Source organism: Callorhinchus milii, unplaced genomic scaffold (genome assembly GCF_018977255.1).
Source record: "Callorhinchus milii isolate IMCB2004 unplaced genomic scaffold, IMCB_Cmil_1.0 Scaffold21, whole genome shotgun sequence".
Classification (NCBI taxonomy): Eukaryota; Metazoa; Chordata; class Chondrichthyes; order Chimaeriformes; family Callorhinchidae; genus Callorhinchus; species Callorhinchus milii.
The window spans coordinates 10135668-10151813 of NW_024704762.1; the positions used below are offsets into that span (position 1 = coordinate 10135668).

General features: G+C 47.6%; 3 protein-coding genes across 4 annotated transcripts; 1 reads left to right on the plus strand and 2 right to left on the minus strand.

Annotated features, from left to right (window-relative positions):
• Nucleotides 1-2017: 2017 nt before the first annotated feature.
• On the minus strand, nucleotides 2018-8616 carry LOC103189927 (phospholipid hydroperoxide glutathione peroxidase). Its single transcript, XM_042342817.1, has 7 exons — nucleotides 8534-8616; nucleotides 6139-6233; nucleotides 5866-6010; nucleotides 4366-4517; nucleotides 3829-3853; nucleotides 3476-3535; nucleotides 2018-2383 (listed from the first exon to the last, which is right to left on the minus strand). The coding sequence occupies exons 1-7, from the start codon at nucleotides 8534-8536 to the stop codon at nucleotides 2351-2353; spliced, it is 513 nt and encodes a 170-aa protein (XP_042198751.1). The 5' UTR covers nucleotides 8537-8616; the 3' UTR covers nucleotides 2018-2350.
• A 326-nt stretch (nucleotides 8617-8942) lies between these two features.
• Nucleotides 8943-12001, plus strand: polr2e (RNA polymerase II subunit E). Of its 2 annotated transcripts, NM_001292702.1 has the most exon segments (7): nucleotides 8943-9107; nucleotides 9699-9873; nucleotides 10105-10301; nucleotides 10584-10642; nucleotides 10935-11013; nucleotides 11408-11481; nucleotides 11750-12000. In NM_001292702.1, coding segments are annotated over 6 exon segments (633 nt in total). In that variant the 5' UTR covers nucleotides 8943-9050; the 3' UTR covers nucleotides 11474-11481; nucleotides 11750-12000.
• A 736-nt stretch (nucleotides 12002-12737) lies between these two features.
• On the minus strand, nucleotides 12738-15216 carry LOC103189925 (outer dense fiber protein 3-like protein 2). Its single transcript, XM_042342816.1, has 4 exons — nucleotides 15043-15216; nucleotides 14309-14419; nucleotides 13572-13694; nucleotides 12738-13234 (listed from the first exon to the last, which is right to left on the minus strand). The coding sequence occupies exons 1-4, from the start codon at nucleotides 15092-15094 to the stop codon at nucleotides 12759-12761; spliced, it is 762 nt and encodes a 253-aa protein (XP_042198750.1). The 5' UTR covers nucleotides 15095-15216; the 3' UTR covers nucleotides 12738-12758.
• Nucleotides 15217-16146: the final 930 nt, after the last annotated feature.

Consider the following 16146-nt stretch of genomic DNA (forward strand, 5'->3'; position numbering starts at 1 on the left):
TTGGTCATTAAGTGAGACGGGGACTCGACAATCATCAGCTGTCCACGTTGCACCTGATGGATGGGGTAATCAGTTGGGAGGGAGGGGGGGGTTTTGCTTAAGGAACTCTCCTTGAACCAAACTCGTTGTGTTGCGGTCGGGAGACAAACCCACGTCCAACACGTTGGGGGAACACGGGTGCATTTTACAGGAAAAAAGCAAAAGCCAAGCATCGAACCCCCCAAAACTACCCGTAACGCCGGAAAGCAAAGCTGCGCTAAAGTCACTGCGGTTTGGATGGGCTGAGAGTTAAAAGTGATCGAATTTTGAACGGTTCTATACTTTAAACGTCATTGACTGTACAGTGATGGCTTTTGGCTCATTCCCCTCAGGGCTCAGTCTCTGCAGATCCACCAACTGTGTGTACTCACCCGGTCCTGTTGTGCTGAAAGGAACCCCGGACACAGGTCTGCGTGTGTGTGGGGGGGGGGGGGGCAGGTGGTGGGGGAGGAGGTGGTGGTGGGAGGAAGAGAAAGTGAAATGAAAATTGATCCAATTTTTCCACCGACTCCACATGATATGACCCGACAAATCGATGTTATATCGTGAGTCAACTTTTAACGTAAATTTTAAACAAAAGATTTTTTTTTAATTCAGGGACTGCTGCAAAGCTTTTTTTTAAAAAATAAATAAAGAAGAAACCTGCTTTAACCTGCCATTAGACAAATTTGGATGCACTGTATTATTATTATTAGAAACCCAAGATTAATTGCTATGTGCCCTTATACTACTATCAGAGTATTCTAATTAGGATAGAACACAAATACCAAAGTATTCTCCATCTTACGTTGCCTGGTATAAATTTCTCTGTCTCAGGAACAGATCCGATGGCCCCCTTTTTTCTACCTTTTGTATATCAGGGTTCTCGACGTGAATTGAACATTCACGTTACTTTTTTTTTTGTTCGTTCATTAAAAACAGTACATTTTGACTTTTTTACATAAATTATTTTGTTAAACCAATGTGGTTCTATTGATTGTAGCTATTGTATATGCTGTGGGTATTTGTAAACAATGCAAGCACTTTGCCTACTTACAATTTTACTGGGTTTTGTCTTTATTTTCTATGTGTATTTATAAGTGTAGGAAATGAAGTGGTATACAGTATATGTAAAAAAAATCAAAATGTGCCTTAAAACTAATTATTCTTAATTTTCTACTTTTGTCGACAGAATATAGTAGCATGCTTTCAATTTTATGATAAAGACTATTTTCTTTTATATATATATATATAACTCGCAATTCAGTCTCTGAATGTACGTGTGCTTTTGTTTTCGGCATTTTTTTTGTAATATATTAAAAGAGAACGTCTACTTGATACTTAATTGTCGAACAGTCATTGTTGGTACCAAACAATATCAATATGGTCTCCCAAAGCCCACAAGACAGTTGCACTAAAGATTGTTTGTCTTATGATGCAATATTCTCATTTTGCAGCAATAAAGGTTGCGTAAATCTGCTTGTCTTGGGCTGAAAGTGTTTTTCGGTTATGCCTCCGCCAGTGAGTGGCAGATCGGGTCTGGAATGTCGTGTCCTCTGCAGTTTTTTATCATTCCGAACTTCCTTTTCCCTCCAATTGAAAAAGCGTCAAAGATGGCCTTCATTTACACACACCCTTCACGTAGGACAACACATTATATATTTATATTGTGGTATCAAGGGATATAATAATACTTGTGTTTGACATAGTGCCTGATCACAACAAAGCACTTAATATGAGGCAAGTGTAATTGGACTTGAGGTATCGATCACCCATGATCTAATAGGATGATGGAACAGGCTCAAGGAGCTGAATGGCCTCCTCCTGCTCCTACGACTCACCAGCTTATCCTACGTTCTACCGCTTCCAATTGCCAAGTACTGTTCCCCAGTCTCGACCGGAGCAAAAACACCTACTAAAGATTCACGGAAATTGGGAATTTAATTCCATTAATAGTGGCCGAGTTTACATTTTTATAAACTGAAGCTCACCAGTTGGAGAGTTTGGGGTAATATTTTATTTTACAAACTGTATACAGGCAAGGATCCAAGAGGCCCAAATGATGCAGGAAAAAATTAATCCAAAAAGCATAATATAATGGAGACACAGACTGCTGAATAGGAAATCCCAACCAAAAAAAACTCAAAGACAGCGTTATATACACCAGCGTTCGAACGCCCAGGGGGTTGCACGCCACTGACATCCGGTTCACCTTCCCTTACGTCACAGGTTTAAAGGCAGACCATCATTGGTCTGGGCTGAAACACTGATCTATACAGTTAGTGCAATGAGCTTGGCTTCGGATGCAAATCCACCAGCTTCTTCATCTCATCTATAGGAAATTGGGAAGATCCTTTTCAACGACCTGTGTGAAAAGAGGAAATGTGAAGGTACAAATCAAGCTCAGTGTCTGCCTTGACCTACAATTACCATCAGGGGTTTAAACCTCACCAAAAAAGGTCAGCATTTATGAAGAATTGTGTTGACTTTCTCATCAAGTCTGCAGCCAAAGTTTCCCTGTGCTCTTCTGGACTGGGCCATTAACACATCAGACTCCATCCAGCCAAATGATTCCCATCCTCTGCCTCTATCTTACCAATAGGCAGTAAGAACTATTAAGTTTTTTTTAAATCAATTATAAATACCCATTTTGGGGGATTGGAATTCCAAAATGGGTGAGAAAAAAATTCAACAAAATCTATTTTCATAAAAAACATCTTCACTGGTGCTAACAGGAAATGGTGTGTTGAGCTTTTAGAGCGAATTACTAAACTGTTAGCGTGTGAGCAAACAGGGAATATTGCCAAATTCGGAGAGGTGGTGTTAGGGGAGGGGGGGGGGGGATTGTGGGTCACTGGGAAGGCAATTCCAACAAAGAAAAAGAAGTCAGGACAATCCTTGTTTAAACTAACTTGCTTTTCCATTTACCTGATTCTTTTCTCTCCTCCACTGGTCTCTGTCTAAATTCTTTCAAAGTCTTTCAGTTTCCTCTCCTGTCGGGTCTCTCACTGAATAACTAGCCGAGGACCTTTTGGACCAAGCTTTCCTACTCAGAAATACAAAACCAAACTCTTCACGTCTGACAAACTCTATCCCTCTCTACACCGGAACCGCAAGTCAAACCTGAGTGATTAGCGATGCGAACGGAGGTTAGTTGGTGACGATAGCAGCAAGTTTTAATAGTCCAGCCCAGGAGGAAATCCCCACTCAGTTCCTCATTGAGGCACATTCACTTGCGAAGTGGCTGAGTGCTGGTCTGACTAAACCTGAAGTTACTTAACATGACACTGGCCTATTTTAATCGTTTGATTTAGGAAACCAGAAACCAAAGCCATCACAGATCCCCAGATGCCTGGATTGGGACTGCAACTCTCCACTGTTACAACCCATTAAATAAAATAAAATTAAAATCAATGTTACGGTTCACACAAAGAATGGCAGGTTGTGATGTGCTTACCTGAGGGTCATCAATAGGAGAATATCTCTTAACAACCTGACCTTCACGATTAATCAGAAACTATAGAGAAAAAAAACACAAGTTTATGTCAGTCACCAATCATCCACTCAGCGAGCGCACGGATTAATAAAATTCAGGAAAAACAGGATGGTTTCCGTGTATTCCTGTCCCCCAGCAGCAAATGGGAGGAAATTTAGTAAAACTGGGAACCAGTAGAGAAACCCATAGCAGTAACTGCCCCAACCCAATCGGAACCCATCCCGAGGGTCAAAACTCTGCTTTTTAATCGCGGTTTCTTATGCGGGAGGAAGAGAGGGAGGAGCACACGGGACATTGAAACATTGCTGCGTTACCTTAGTGAAGTTCCACTTGATGGCACTGTCAAGAAAAAAGAAAAAAAGAAATGTGATGTTTTTTTTCCAGGAACGAAAATCAGAGTTGTTTAAAAGTATTGACATTGCTGCGGTGGTTCAATCTATGAGCTGAATGGAGACCGGGTGAGACCAACATAGCACTGGGTCCTCAGCCCTGAGACTAGGTTCAAGCCAAGCCCACAATAAAGGGACAGCACCTCTCTCCAGATCGGAGAAGGAGGGTGTTTGGGTGCAGTAAATGATACCTCTCCTTCTATCCCCCATAACTTGCCTCCTCCTGTTCCCAAGTTCTTATTTAAAAGCCTAAATGTTTTAAAAACAGAAACAAAATGAAGACAAGCTCTGTTAAGTATGGACAGAGGAGACACTCTGGCCCCTCTCCAGGCGAGCACACACAAGCTGGTAATCTTGCTATTAGGATGTGACGGACGAGGAGGGGATGGGTTTGACAGAGCTCCTGTCTCCACAGAGGCCAATGAACAGTTTGCTGGTTACAAAGCTGTGAAGATGACTTACTTCCCGAGGGTGCCTTTACCCTTCGGCTGATCTTTCAACCATTTCCAGAGTGGGTGTGCGTTCTCTCCGTTCACCTCAACCTTACTGAACATGTCAAAGTTCACATCGAAGCCTTTGGCAAACTCTTTAATCTCTGCATTACTTCCAGGTTCCTTCACAAATCAAAATGTGTGCGCGGGGTGGTGGGGGGGGGGGGGAAGGAGGGGAAGGATGAGAGGGAAAAAAAAAGTTAAGCAACTTTCAGGTTAGAAGTGTAAATTCAGTTGGTGATGTTAATCATAATAATTCTGATATAGCGCCTTACTACATCTTCAAGATGCCTCAAAGAGCTTCACAGAATATACTGTAATGTGAATTGACTGTATATTTTGTGAGCGAAACGCGGAAGACAATTGCGCTCAGCAGTGTCCCACAGTTGTGGATTGAGTGACCAAATTATTATTATTTCAAAATTTATTATGAAATGTGAAATTAGTTCCACTGAAATAGTTTCCAGATGGACAATCATTCTGATCACTGTCATTACCCTGTGGTAACCTCACACCTCTACCCTCTGAATGAAGAAATGTTTTCTCAACTCAGTTCTGAAAGGCTGACCTTTAATCCGGAGATGATGACCCCTAGTTTTAGATTCTCCAACCGGGGGAAACAATCTCACACTATCTACCCTGTCAAGACCCTTAAGAATCTTATAGGTTTCTATAAGATCACCTCTAATTCTTCTATATTCTAGAGAATATAGGTCTAGTCTACTCAACCTCACCTCGTAGGTCAACCCCCTTATCCCAGAGAAACCAATCTAGTAAATATCCTTTCTTAGATAAGGAGACCAAAACTGCACACAATATTCCAGGTGGGGACTCACCAAGGCCTTATACAACTGCAGCAAGACTTCCCTACTCATGTACTTTGCAATAAACGCTAACGTGCTATTAGCCTTTCTAATTGCTTGCTGTACCTTTCTGTGACTGGTGTACAAGGACACCTAAATTCCTCTGAGTACTACCTAGTCTCTCCCCCTCTGGAAAATAATCTGCTTTTCTATTTTTTTCTACCTAGGTGAATAACTCCCACATATTATACTCCATCTACCATCTTCTTGCCCACTAACTTAACCTATCTATATCCCTTTGCATCCTCCTTGTGTCCTCTTCACAGTTTACTTTCCCACCTAGCTTTGTAAGGAGAGATGATCTGGACTTTAACCAGCTTAGAATCTAGACCACCACCATGACTACCCCTCTATCCCCCAATCCCCACCCAACTAACCTCGATGATTCAGGCTTTCACAACAATCTCACATAATCACCTAAGACAGTGAACAGCTCAGAAGAACCTAAACAGGTTCTTCTTTCAGAATATACTCACTCTTTCTCACTCAAATGCATACACACACTCTCCCTCTTTCTCGGTCACTGACATAGACACACACAATCTCTCTGTCACACACACTCTCTCTCACACAAGGCTATTTGACTGCCGGTATTAACCACAGCTCACCTGTTTCCCGAACTGGTTACACGGGAAACCAAGGATGCGTAAACCTTGCTCAGCAAGCTTGGCGTGCATTTTAGCGAGCTGAGTGTAGTTTACTGCAGTCCTTCCTCATTTGGATGCCAGATTGGTTATAATGCAGACAAGCCCCCTGAATAGACAAAAGAAAGATAAAGGTCTGGCTTACTGATGGATAAAATTAGGCAGTAAATCGATATACTCTGAGAACTGTCTGGGGAAGTGAGAAGGTCATAGAATCCAGTGACCACATTCGCTCACCTGTACTTCTCTAGCGAGACATCGTTGCCCTCTATGTCCGTCACAGTGAATTCGTAGATGGATTTGGCTGCCTTCCAGTCTGCTGGTTGTGCACTCTGAAAGGCAAAGGTAAACCATGAATAACAGTTGAAAATAGCTGGAGAAAAAACAAACTAACTGTGGAAGTGACCGCGACAAACAAAAGGTCGACTTGTACATGTCGTGCGCAGACTAGGCTTTTGAGCACCGCCCACACGATAGGAACCTGGAGCTCACTCCAACCACCAGCATCTCCAAATATGACCTCATGCATTCAGACAAGACTGAGTTTGTATTAACATCTGGACGGTCACCAACCGTTTACACAAACATCGGGCAACGAGGGCGGGAGATACGCAAGCAATGTCTATTAGCTCATCCACCCATTCTGCCTCGCGCGACCCCACTCTCCAGACAACCAGACTTTGCCCACGCAGATTTTGAAACCCAGATCAGGTCATGACAACTTTGGAATCGATGGGATGCTCGTAGCCGCCAGATAGACGTCTGTTTTCAAATTCAGAGTGATAACATGTTATCCCTGAACTGTGAGTTATATTTAATACCGAAGATATCTCTGGAAGTGTGCCCTCCTGCACCATAACTCACACATGGAACGGCTCTGAGTGAAGATACCAACAATGTCTCAAGTAACTGGGAAATTCTCAGCTTCGCTCGCACTTTGATGCAGAGTCCATTAATGTCATAACACTGGTACAGGCTGTGAGTCTCAACGCTGAGACGTTCACAAAACACACACCGCGGACGAGTTTCCGACTGCAGCTCCCTGAGGCTTTACAGCAGGGAAGGGGGTTTGTCTTTCTCTCTTCCCCCGTCCGTCCCCCCCACCCTCCCAGCTGTGACCTTCTGCCCAAATTGTTCCGTGCTGCATTCTAATACTCACCGACTGTTAACACAGCCTGAGATTTATTAGGATTGCAGGCAAAAGCTGCCCAAACCAATTTAGCTTCAACAAGCCACACGTGCGCTCCAACGCACAGCGGCCCTCGCTGCTCAGAGAGAGATAGGGTCACTAATCAGAGAGATCACACCGCTCCGAGGGGGGGGGGGGAGAGGGGCCAACATTCACAGACGAGGTGGCGGGAGCAAAGGTTCGACTCTTGTCTAACCTCGAGACTGTGATTAGCTAAGACACAGGGGCCGCCCCGTGCGCTCCCGGCTCTTTTAAGTCGCAGTTCTGCCAATTCAGCAAACATTCGTTTCGGGGTGTTTTTTTTTAAAAAAAAAATACACATATATACATATATATTGATACTAAAAGCAGAAATAACTGCAGGGCAAGCGAAAGCTCACGGCTCTCTGGTGGTGAGTCAGCGAGAGACCGTCCCGAGCGTTCCCATCCCCGCTCTGCACCAAGTTGACGAAGCTTCGATTTAATTATCAGTGCTAAGCTTTGGACTTTGGTATCGGCGGCGCCTCGGGACTAATCCTCGCATTCGACACAGCGCTTGTGCAAACCGTGCGAGAAGGGCAAGAAATAAAGACAATTAAACAGTCTCTCCCCACCCCCCCCCACCCACCCCCACCCGTCCCAGGACCAGAGAGAGAGAGGGTGGGGTGGGGCAGTGCAAGTGATCTCAGGCTTAAAATGAAATGAAACACTGCAGCTCCCACAGGCTGATGGCAATAATAATAATAATAATAATAATCCGTGCGGTTGACTGGGGGCCCCTTATCATGTCTTGGAGACGTCTCAAAGCGCTTCACGGGACGCACGGTCAAGTGTAGTGACTGTGGGCGGAACGCGCCGGTAAAAAAAAACGAATAAAATATATTTCGGCGCAACATTGAAGGATAACAACGATGACCGTCACCACATAAACGGATCGCAGTCAGAACACCGCCGTCGTATCGCACGACGTTGCAGTGGAAACATAAAAAAATAACAACCGCGCGCGACAATGACAGAAATAACAAAACACCGCGAAAAAAAAATAACAGCATTAACAATAGTAATAATATAACAACAATAAGATAATAATAATAATAATAATAATCCGTCCCATTTGATATCGCGTCCCTATCAGAAACGTCTCTCTCTCTCTCAGCGATAATCTCCGGCGATAATCTGTTTAACTGAGTCACGAGGCCGGAGATTGCGGTCCCGGGGATTGCGGTCCCGGGGGGGGGGGGGGAGGCCGGGGGTTGCGGTGTGTGTGTGGGCGCCGGTCTGAAGGGCATCTCTCGGGCCCGATACGGGCGGCGGGAGAGCAGCAGCAGCGGCCGGTGGTGAGGGGCTGAGGGGGGACCCGGTGAGGGAGGGAGGGGGGGAGAGGCGGACAGTAACCCGCCACCCTGACTGACTGACTGACTACCCGCCCCGCCCGCCCCAGCCCCTACCCGCTGCCCCTCTCACCATGGCCGCCGTTGCCCTCGGTCCCCGCAGCACAGCCGCCCCCAACAGCAGCAGTAACCGCCCGCCCTCCCGCAGCGCCGCGCGCATTTATCATCGCTCCCGCCCTCCCGCCCGCCCGCCCGCCCTCGCGCTGCGTCGCTGCGCGCGCGCGGCCGCCTGTGATTGACAGCAGCAGCAACCACCCGCCTGACAGCGCCGCGCGCACCGGCCTATCTCCCGCCCGCCCGCCTCGCGCTGCGTCGCGGCGCACGCACGCACGCACGCACGTACGCACGCATCCGGCCTGTGATTGGCGGCCGCCCCGCCCCGCCCCCTCCTCGCGCGGCCTCTCGTCACGTCACGTCTCGCGTCTGAGCGCATGCGCGGCCATCGGCGGGTCGCGGCTGAGGCTCACGTGCGCCTGCGCCGTACAGCGCGCGCCGGGAGGTGGCGGTTTCCCGTGCGTCCGCCCTCTCCCCACACAGACACAGACCCTCACACACACACACACACACAGAGAGACAGAGACTGAGAAAGGATGGATGACGAGGAGGAGACCTACCGCCTGTGGAAGATCCGCAAAACCATCATGCAGGTGCGGGGGGGGCTTAACGCGAGGCCGAGGCTTGGGCCTGGCCTCTGGGGCCTGGAGAGAGAGAGAGGCCGTCCTGAGCTTTACTTACCATTATAACAATAATAAACGTGTGTGTGTGTGGGGGGGGGCGGGGGGGGAGGGGTGTGGGTTGGGGGGGAGGGTTGGGGGCTTGGGGGGGGGGGGGGGGTTGGGGGGGAGGGTTGGGGGGGGGGGGAGGGAGGGTTGGGGTGTGGGGGCTTGGGGTGGGGGAGGGTTGGGGGGGTCACACAGGTAAATAATAAATCTATAATAAATAATAGTTTCAGCTCCAGTCTTCCCGCGCAGCACTGATCTTAGCCTCCGACGAGGACCAGGGGAGCGGCAGCCACGCTCTCAGCTGCCTCCATCCATCCTTGTGCATTTCTCGCCCACACAAATACAGTCCCCGTTGAACTTCGCAGTATATTCTTTTGTAGACGTCGAGAAGGTGTCTGTGTTGATCAGCGGTTAATTAGCCAAACTGTGAAGTAAATGCACTGGGATGTGTTCTTCCAGAGCAGGACAGGATCAGCGAAACGACGACGATGTCCTATCCTTTTCTATAATTTGCAGCTTTGCCACGACCGGGGGTACTTGGTCACGCAGGACGAGTTGGATCAGACGCTGGAGGAGTTTAGGAATCAGTTTGGAGATAAGCCGAGCGAGGGCCATCCTCGGCGATCAGACTTGACGGTGCTTGTTGCTCATAACGATGATCCCACCGATCAGATGTTTGTTTTCTTCCCAGGTACACAAAGCCGGTTCCTAGGGGTAGCTTTTCCTTTCAGTTTACGCTTTATTCTTTCTCTTGCTCTCACACCCCCCACCCCACACACACCACCACCACCCCCCCCCTGCCCCCCAGTTAATGCTGTGGTTGTTGGCTGGGACAGGAACAGTACAGTAGACAATAATGTTTAGTGAACACTAACCTTCACCATTGTTTTCTGGTATTAACAAATGATGATTTGTTGTACAGAGGAGCCTAAAGTTGGGATTAAAACCATCAAGATGTATTGCCAGCGCATGCAGGAAGAGAACATCACCAGAGCTATCATTGTGGTACAACAAGGAATGACCCCATCAGCCAAACAGTCCCTCGTTGACATGGCTCCCAAGTACATCCTCGAGCAATTCCTGCAGCAGGAACTTCTGATTAACATCACAGAACACGAGGTGAGCTCCGCAGCGATTCAGATGCTCCGGGCCCATTGCGTCTCTGTTTTCCCGTCCGATTTGCAGGGAAACTCTTCACATTAAAAAAAAGTGGAAACAACAACAACAAATCTACATTTATACAGCGCTGTTCACATCAGGAGGACGCCTGTAGACTATGGAACATGTCCATAGTTTGAATATCCACACCATGTGTGAAGGGTGCTCTATAAATGCAAATTGTTGTCGTTGTCAATGTAACGGAAAGAGTCTGAATCACTCTTAATTCACTTCCATTTGTAGCTGGTTCCAGAGCATATAGTGATGACCAAGGAGGAGGTGACAGAGTTACTTGCACGATAGTATCCTTTGTTACAGTGGACGCCACACAGACAGCACAGACATTGCTTGGGCTCTTAAAACACTGGGTGACAGTAATTGTGGTGCATTAGCATAATGTGGTCACTCAATCCACGACTGTTTTTGGGATACTGTTGGGCGCAATTGGCTACTGTGTTTCGCCCACAAAATAGACAGTCACTACACTTTACAGTATATTCTGTGAAGCGATTTGAGACATCTCGAAGATGTGATAAGGCGCAATATCAAATGCAAGGAATATTATTATATACATGTCTTAACTATGGTTCCCAGCAAACTAAAGGAAAGCCAGCTGCCTAGGATACAAGCTGGTGATCCTGTGGCCCGATACTTTGGATTAAAAAGAGGACAGGTACGTATGTGACTGCTGTGGATCAGCAGCTCTCATTCTGTGGAATTCGAGGGTTCCATATAATTTCCAACACATGGAAATTTCCCTATGTCTAAGACAGAGCACTCGCTCTCTCTTCCCCCACCCTAAAGAGTGGGATGCATCCTGCTTTCCTTATCCCAGAAAGTAAAGGTTAAGCATCAAATATAACTTACATTCTCTCTTTGTAACGATTCTCAATCCACGACACTGGTGTATTAAATAACTTCCTTATTCTCCACTCCCAACAATTCAATAATGCAGCCATAAACCCACACTCCAGCATCCTTTTATACTTCCTGCTTCTATTGTCATTGGCTCTTTCTTAAGGGATTTTTGCTTCTTTTACAAAGGATATCCTTTTGCTTGTTTTTAGGTTATTAAGATTATCAGACCCAGCGAAACTGCAGGAAGGTACATAACCTACAGATTGGTACAGTGACCCGTGCTGTGAGTATCTTGGAAGAACATGTCCCAGTGAGATTTCACCCTATTTATTGATTGTAACGTTTGGTTAGGGGGTAAAGCTAATGAGTGCAAAGGAGGTGATCTGTTGAGTCCATTACAACAGAGAAAATGACTGTAAATATAGAGGCTGGAGCTGAAATGATTTGATGTATTGCTGAGGGAATGTGCAGTGGACTAGATTTAGCTCACCGTTTTCAGAAGGCAGCGGAGAAACCAAGCCCTTATCTCTCTCTCTCTCTCATTGTCACAGGTGCGCTGATTTGCCCCGATTCATTGGCAAAGGGAGTCTTTTGGTTAGTTCTATAACCAACCGTATGGGACTTGAAATTTACCTTTTTTTTAAAAAATGAACAGCTTGGTGCTCGTGTGTTGAGATGGCGGAAACGGCCGTTTATACCGATGACAAGAAAGTGAATCGCCATTTAGTCTTAAAGTTCGCATTTTAATAACTCGCTTTTACACTGCATTATGTCATCACGGTTAATAAAGTGAAAGAGCAGCACAAATGTCTGACAGCGCTGTGTTGTTTACATCACACAACGTACTTCTACAATACTTCTACAATCAGAGGTGCCATACATAACATAACATAACATGTAGGAGCAGGAGGAGGCCATTCGGCCCTTCGAGCCTGCCCCGCCATTCAATCATGGGTGATCATCTAATCTAACTCCAGCTAATAACCTGACCCTGCCTTACCCCCATATCCCTTAATCCCTTTTGCAATAAGAAATCAATCTATCTCAGTCTTGAATATGTTCAAGGACTGAGCGTCAACAGCCCTTTGGGGTAGTGAGTTCCATACATACAGAGGAGACATTGAACCAACGTCCCGTCCATCTGTGTCCATTCAAGTGGACGTTAAAAATCCCACGAAAAGCGATGGCAGTTTCTCTGACAAACAAAACCCATCCAATTCAGTCATGAAACTGTGTCCCTAAAGGGTTAACAGCCTGCAAAGAGAACTAGAGCTGAAAGCTTAAAACAACCCCAGTGCACAAAATACACAGTCACTACACTTTACAGTATATTCTGTGAAGTAAGCGCTTTGAGACGTCTCAACAACGCGGTAAGGCGCTGTATCAAATGCAAGGATTATTATTAATTACTGTTGTTGTAAAACTTAACTTGGATACAAAGGTGAAGTGCAACACGGAACACCAAGGGCAGTGGGGCTAATTATCTGGGAAAGGTCCAAATAGCCGGACTGTTAGGAAATCGATGTCTGTCTCTCTGTCTGTGTCTCTGGGCTCTCTCTGTCAGTCTGTCACATCGATGATGAATGGGGTCACGTACTCGGAGTGCCTGACCCCCAGTGAGAAAGCGGGGACACTGGGCTTGTGGAGGTTGACCTTCTCCGGTCTGTGGGCCCCGGGGCCCGGTCTCTGTGCGAGGTTCCGGGGCTCCGGGCCGCGGCCGAGCATTGAGTAGGCTGGGGGCCGGCGCAGGTACACACTGGGGTCCGTGCTGTTGTACTTGCCGGGTCCCGGTGTCTTGGACAGATCCTCGGCAAAGCCGCCGGCCTGGACTCTGCCGGATACGGTGTAGCTGGCGCTGGCGGGTTTGGTGGGGACGCGGGGGCCGAGCAGTGAGGGCAGAGTGTAGCGATTGGGGGCCGGGACGCTGTCTAGTTTCCGGTACTTGGTGCGGGAGCCCATGGAGTAAGCGGGAGGTCGGTGCTCGTTGAGTGGGGGGCCGCTCGGAGCACTGTACGCTCCTGGCCCAGGGGTCTCGGGCACCTGAGGGAGGTCTGAGCAATACAATTAATTAGTAACAGTAACTGGATGGCACTGCACTGTGAGAGGGCGCAGGTTCCACAACAGCTTTAAAAACGGAATTGGATCAGTACGGAAAAATGTGCAGAGCTGTGGGGATGAGTTGGTCTGTGTGAGTGAGCGTGGGTCTGTGTGGGTGCGTGTCTGTGGTTGTGTACATCTGTGTCTGCTTGTGTAGATCTGTGTGAGGGTGGGTGTGTGTGTACGTATGTCTGTCTGTGTGTGTGTGTGTATACGTGTGTGACAGACTGTGTATGTGACCTCTCCCTGGGGCAATCACAATAACTTAACGAAGGTAATACTTACTGGAATGTTTTGCTCGGCCTAACATGGAGTAAGCTGGAGTTCCGTTTTGACCGAATCGTGTGATTTTCGGGTCCACGTAATACTGGGGTCCTGGGCTGCAGTCACTGTAATATACTGAGCACAGAGAGAGATACACAGAGACAGACAGAGATACGCAGAGACAGAGTCACAGTCTAATCCACATCGAGTCCCACTCCACCTTCCACTCGGCTGTTTCGCCCGGGACATCACTGTGTGCAAATCAGCTGCCGGGTTTCGCCCACAAGCCACACACAGTCACTACACTTTGCAGTGTCTCCCGTGAAGCGCTTTGAGGTGTGTTCTCCGGATGTGGGAGACGGGCGCTGGGTATGAATGTGTTGTACGTGTTGTTTCTCCGCATTTACATTTCTCGATCCCGTGAGTTTTTTTAAACATTGTGACATCTCCACAACATTCCCTCCCGGTCGCCCTGTTCACGAGTGACGGGATAACTGGGATTCAGGGGAAGAGGTTTAGACCTTCTGAATGAGCGTCTGGCGGAGCGTAAGGGAGAGGTCACATACACGGTCTGTCACACACACACACACACACAGACTGACCCACACAGACACATACATTGACACACACAGACTGACACACTCAGACACATACACGGATGCACACACACTGCATGGCGGGTGGGGAGGGGGGGGTTGGCAGGGATGGCTGTGCTCAGGGCTCGTGAGAGGAGAATCTCAGACACTTACGTGCGCTCGTGTGTTTCTTCCCAAACGAGTACGCGGGGTTGGCATGTCTGGTGAAGTCGTGACCCACAGAGCCGATGGTTGGGGGCAGCGCGTATCTCCCGGGGCCAGGCCCTGTAAGCACAACAAGAAAACAGTCAGATTTATGGGGCTGAGACACCCCACCTCACATCGGGAGGACGTCCCAAAGCGCTTCACAAATGTGAATGTGAATCTGAATGTGCAGTGGAGTCGCTGTGTGTTTGAGGGCAATTTTGCACCCAGCGACGTCCCACAAACAGCTCTATCGATCCAACGAAGGGAATGTGGGAGAATAATCGTCACGCTTACCAGGGAACGTTTCAGATCAGGAGGACGTCTCAAAGTGCTTCACACGAGGCACACGGTAAAGCGTAGTGACCGTACTAACCCGGCAGCTGATTTCCGCACGCCATACGCCCTGTGTAACAGTGACAGAGAGTTCACACAAGCCCCCCGCCACCCCCGCTCCCCCAGCACTAAATAGGAACCTGGTTGGCAGATGGCTGAAAGTAATAATTGCTTAAAAAAAAAATGGGTCACTCAATCCACGGCTGGGACGCTGCTGTGTGCAATTGACTGCCCACAAAGTATACAGTCAATTCACTTTATATTCTATGAAGCGCTTTAAGACGTCTCGAAGATGTGATAAGGTCAAATGCTAGGATTATTATTATTATTATTTAGACTAACGCAGGTGGGAGGTTAGTGCCACTGACCTCTCTCGTGGGCAGCAATTCTGGGCCGGAGTTTATCCGGTGTCTCTCCCATTCCTTGCTCCTCTCTTGGAGATGTCGAGAATTCCTGGGAAGAGGCTGGAGACGCAGAGACCAGGCAGAGGGAATGCAATGCTGTGCCGGGCGATGATGTGCGTGGGGGGGTGTGGGTGGAACGGTACAAGAGGTGCTGTCTCCAACAACCATCGCGTTGTCATGGAGCCTGGCTCACACACAGCTCGTCCAGGCATAGAGTTACACACACTCTCCTGATCCACCGCCCATCACACACCTGCTGTCTCCATCCCACTGTCACACAGTGAATATAACACAGGTTCAATGTGCACACACACGCATACACACATGCACACACGCACTCACATGCACGCGCGCACACACACACATATACGCAAAAGAAATGTGACTCAATCCGCGAATGTTTGCGGGACACTGCAATACGCAATTGGCTGCTGCATTTCGCCCACAAAATACACAATCACTACACTTTACGTTACACTTTCTGAAGCGCTTTGGGATGTCTCGACGAGTTGATAGGGCGCTATAACAAATGCAAGGATTATTATTATTAGTAGTATTTCTATTATCATCAGGACTTTAAGCTCAGGCTGCCACCCCACTGCAGTAATGGGGAGGGGGAGTGAGACAATAAACCGAGCTCTCAGGCTGTGCCCTGTTCAGGTGGACGTAAAAGATCCCACGGCGAGACTCAAAAAGAGCAGAGTTTCTCTCTCTCTCTGTGTCCTGGCCGACAATCCCCGTTTCCGCCCCCCACCACCACCGATAAAATTATCATTCACCTGATGCGTTTGCTGTGTGCAAATTGGCTGCCGTGTTTGCCCACGAAACACACAGTCACTAAACTCTACAGTGCAGGCTTGAGACATTCCCACCCTGTGTGTATAAATGTAAATTGTTGCAGGTGATTGGTGTGATATTGTCACTGTGAACGGCTGTGTGGAATGCGCCTCGGCTGGTAACAATGCCTGTGCAGAATAAATGACAAGACGCATCCATTATTAAACAGGCCAGTAATATAATATCAGGAAAATAATAATCCATTTCTGCTTTCCTCTCCCAAACCAAAGA

What these genes read in the sequence shown, in the direction of transcription:
- LOC103189925 (XM_042342816.1), bottom strand. Translation starts at nt 15,094, where the DNA reads ATGGGAGAGACACCGGATAAACTCCGGCCCAGAATTGCTGCCCACGAG. An exon ending in GAAGAAACACACGAGCGCAC is followed by an intron (nt 13,695 to 14,308) that starts GTAAGTGTCTGA and finishes CTCTGTGCTCAG; the next exon opens with TATATTACAGTGACTGCAGC. An exon ending in AAAACATTCCAGTAAGTATT is followed by an intron (nt 13,235 to 13,571) that starts ACCTTCGTTAAG and finishes TCCCTCAGGTGC; the next exon opens with CCGAGACCCCTGGGCCAGGA.
- polr2e (XM_042342598.1), top strand. Translation starts at nt 10,137, where the DNA reads ATGTATTGCCAGCGCATGCAGGAAGAGAACATCACCAGAGCTATCATT. An exon ending in ACAGAGTTACTTGCACGATA is followed by an intron (nt 10,643 to 10,934) that starts GTATCCTTTGTT and finishes TATGGTTCCCAG; the next exon opens with CAAACTAAAGGAAAGCCAGC. An exon ending in TTGGATTAAAAAGAGGACAG is followed by an intron (nt 11,014 to 11,407) that starts GTACGTATGTGA and finishes GCTTGTTTTTAG; the next exon opens with GTTATTAAGATTATCAGACC.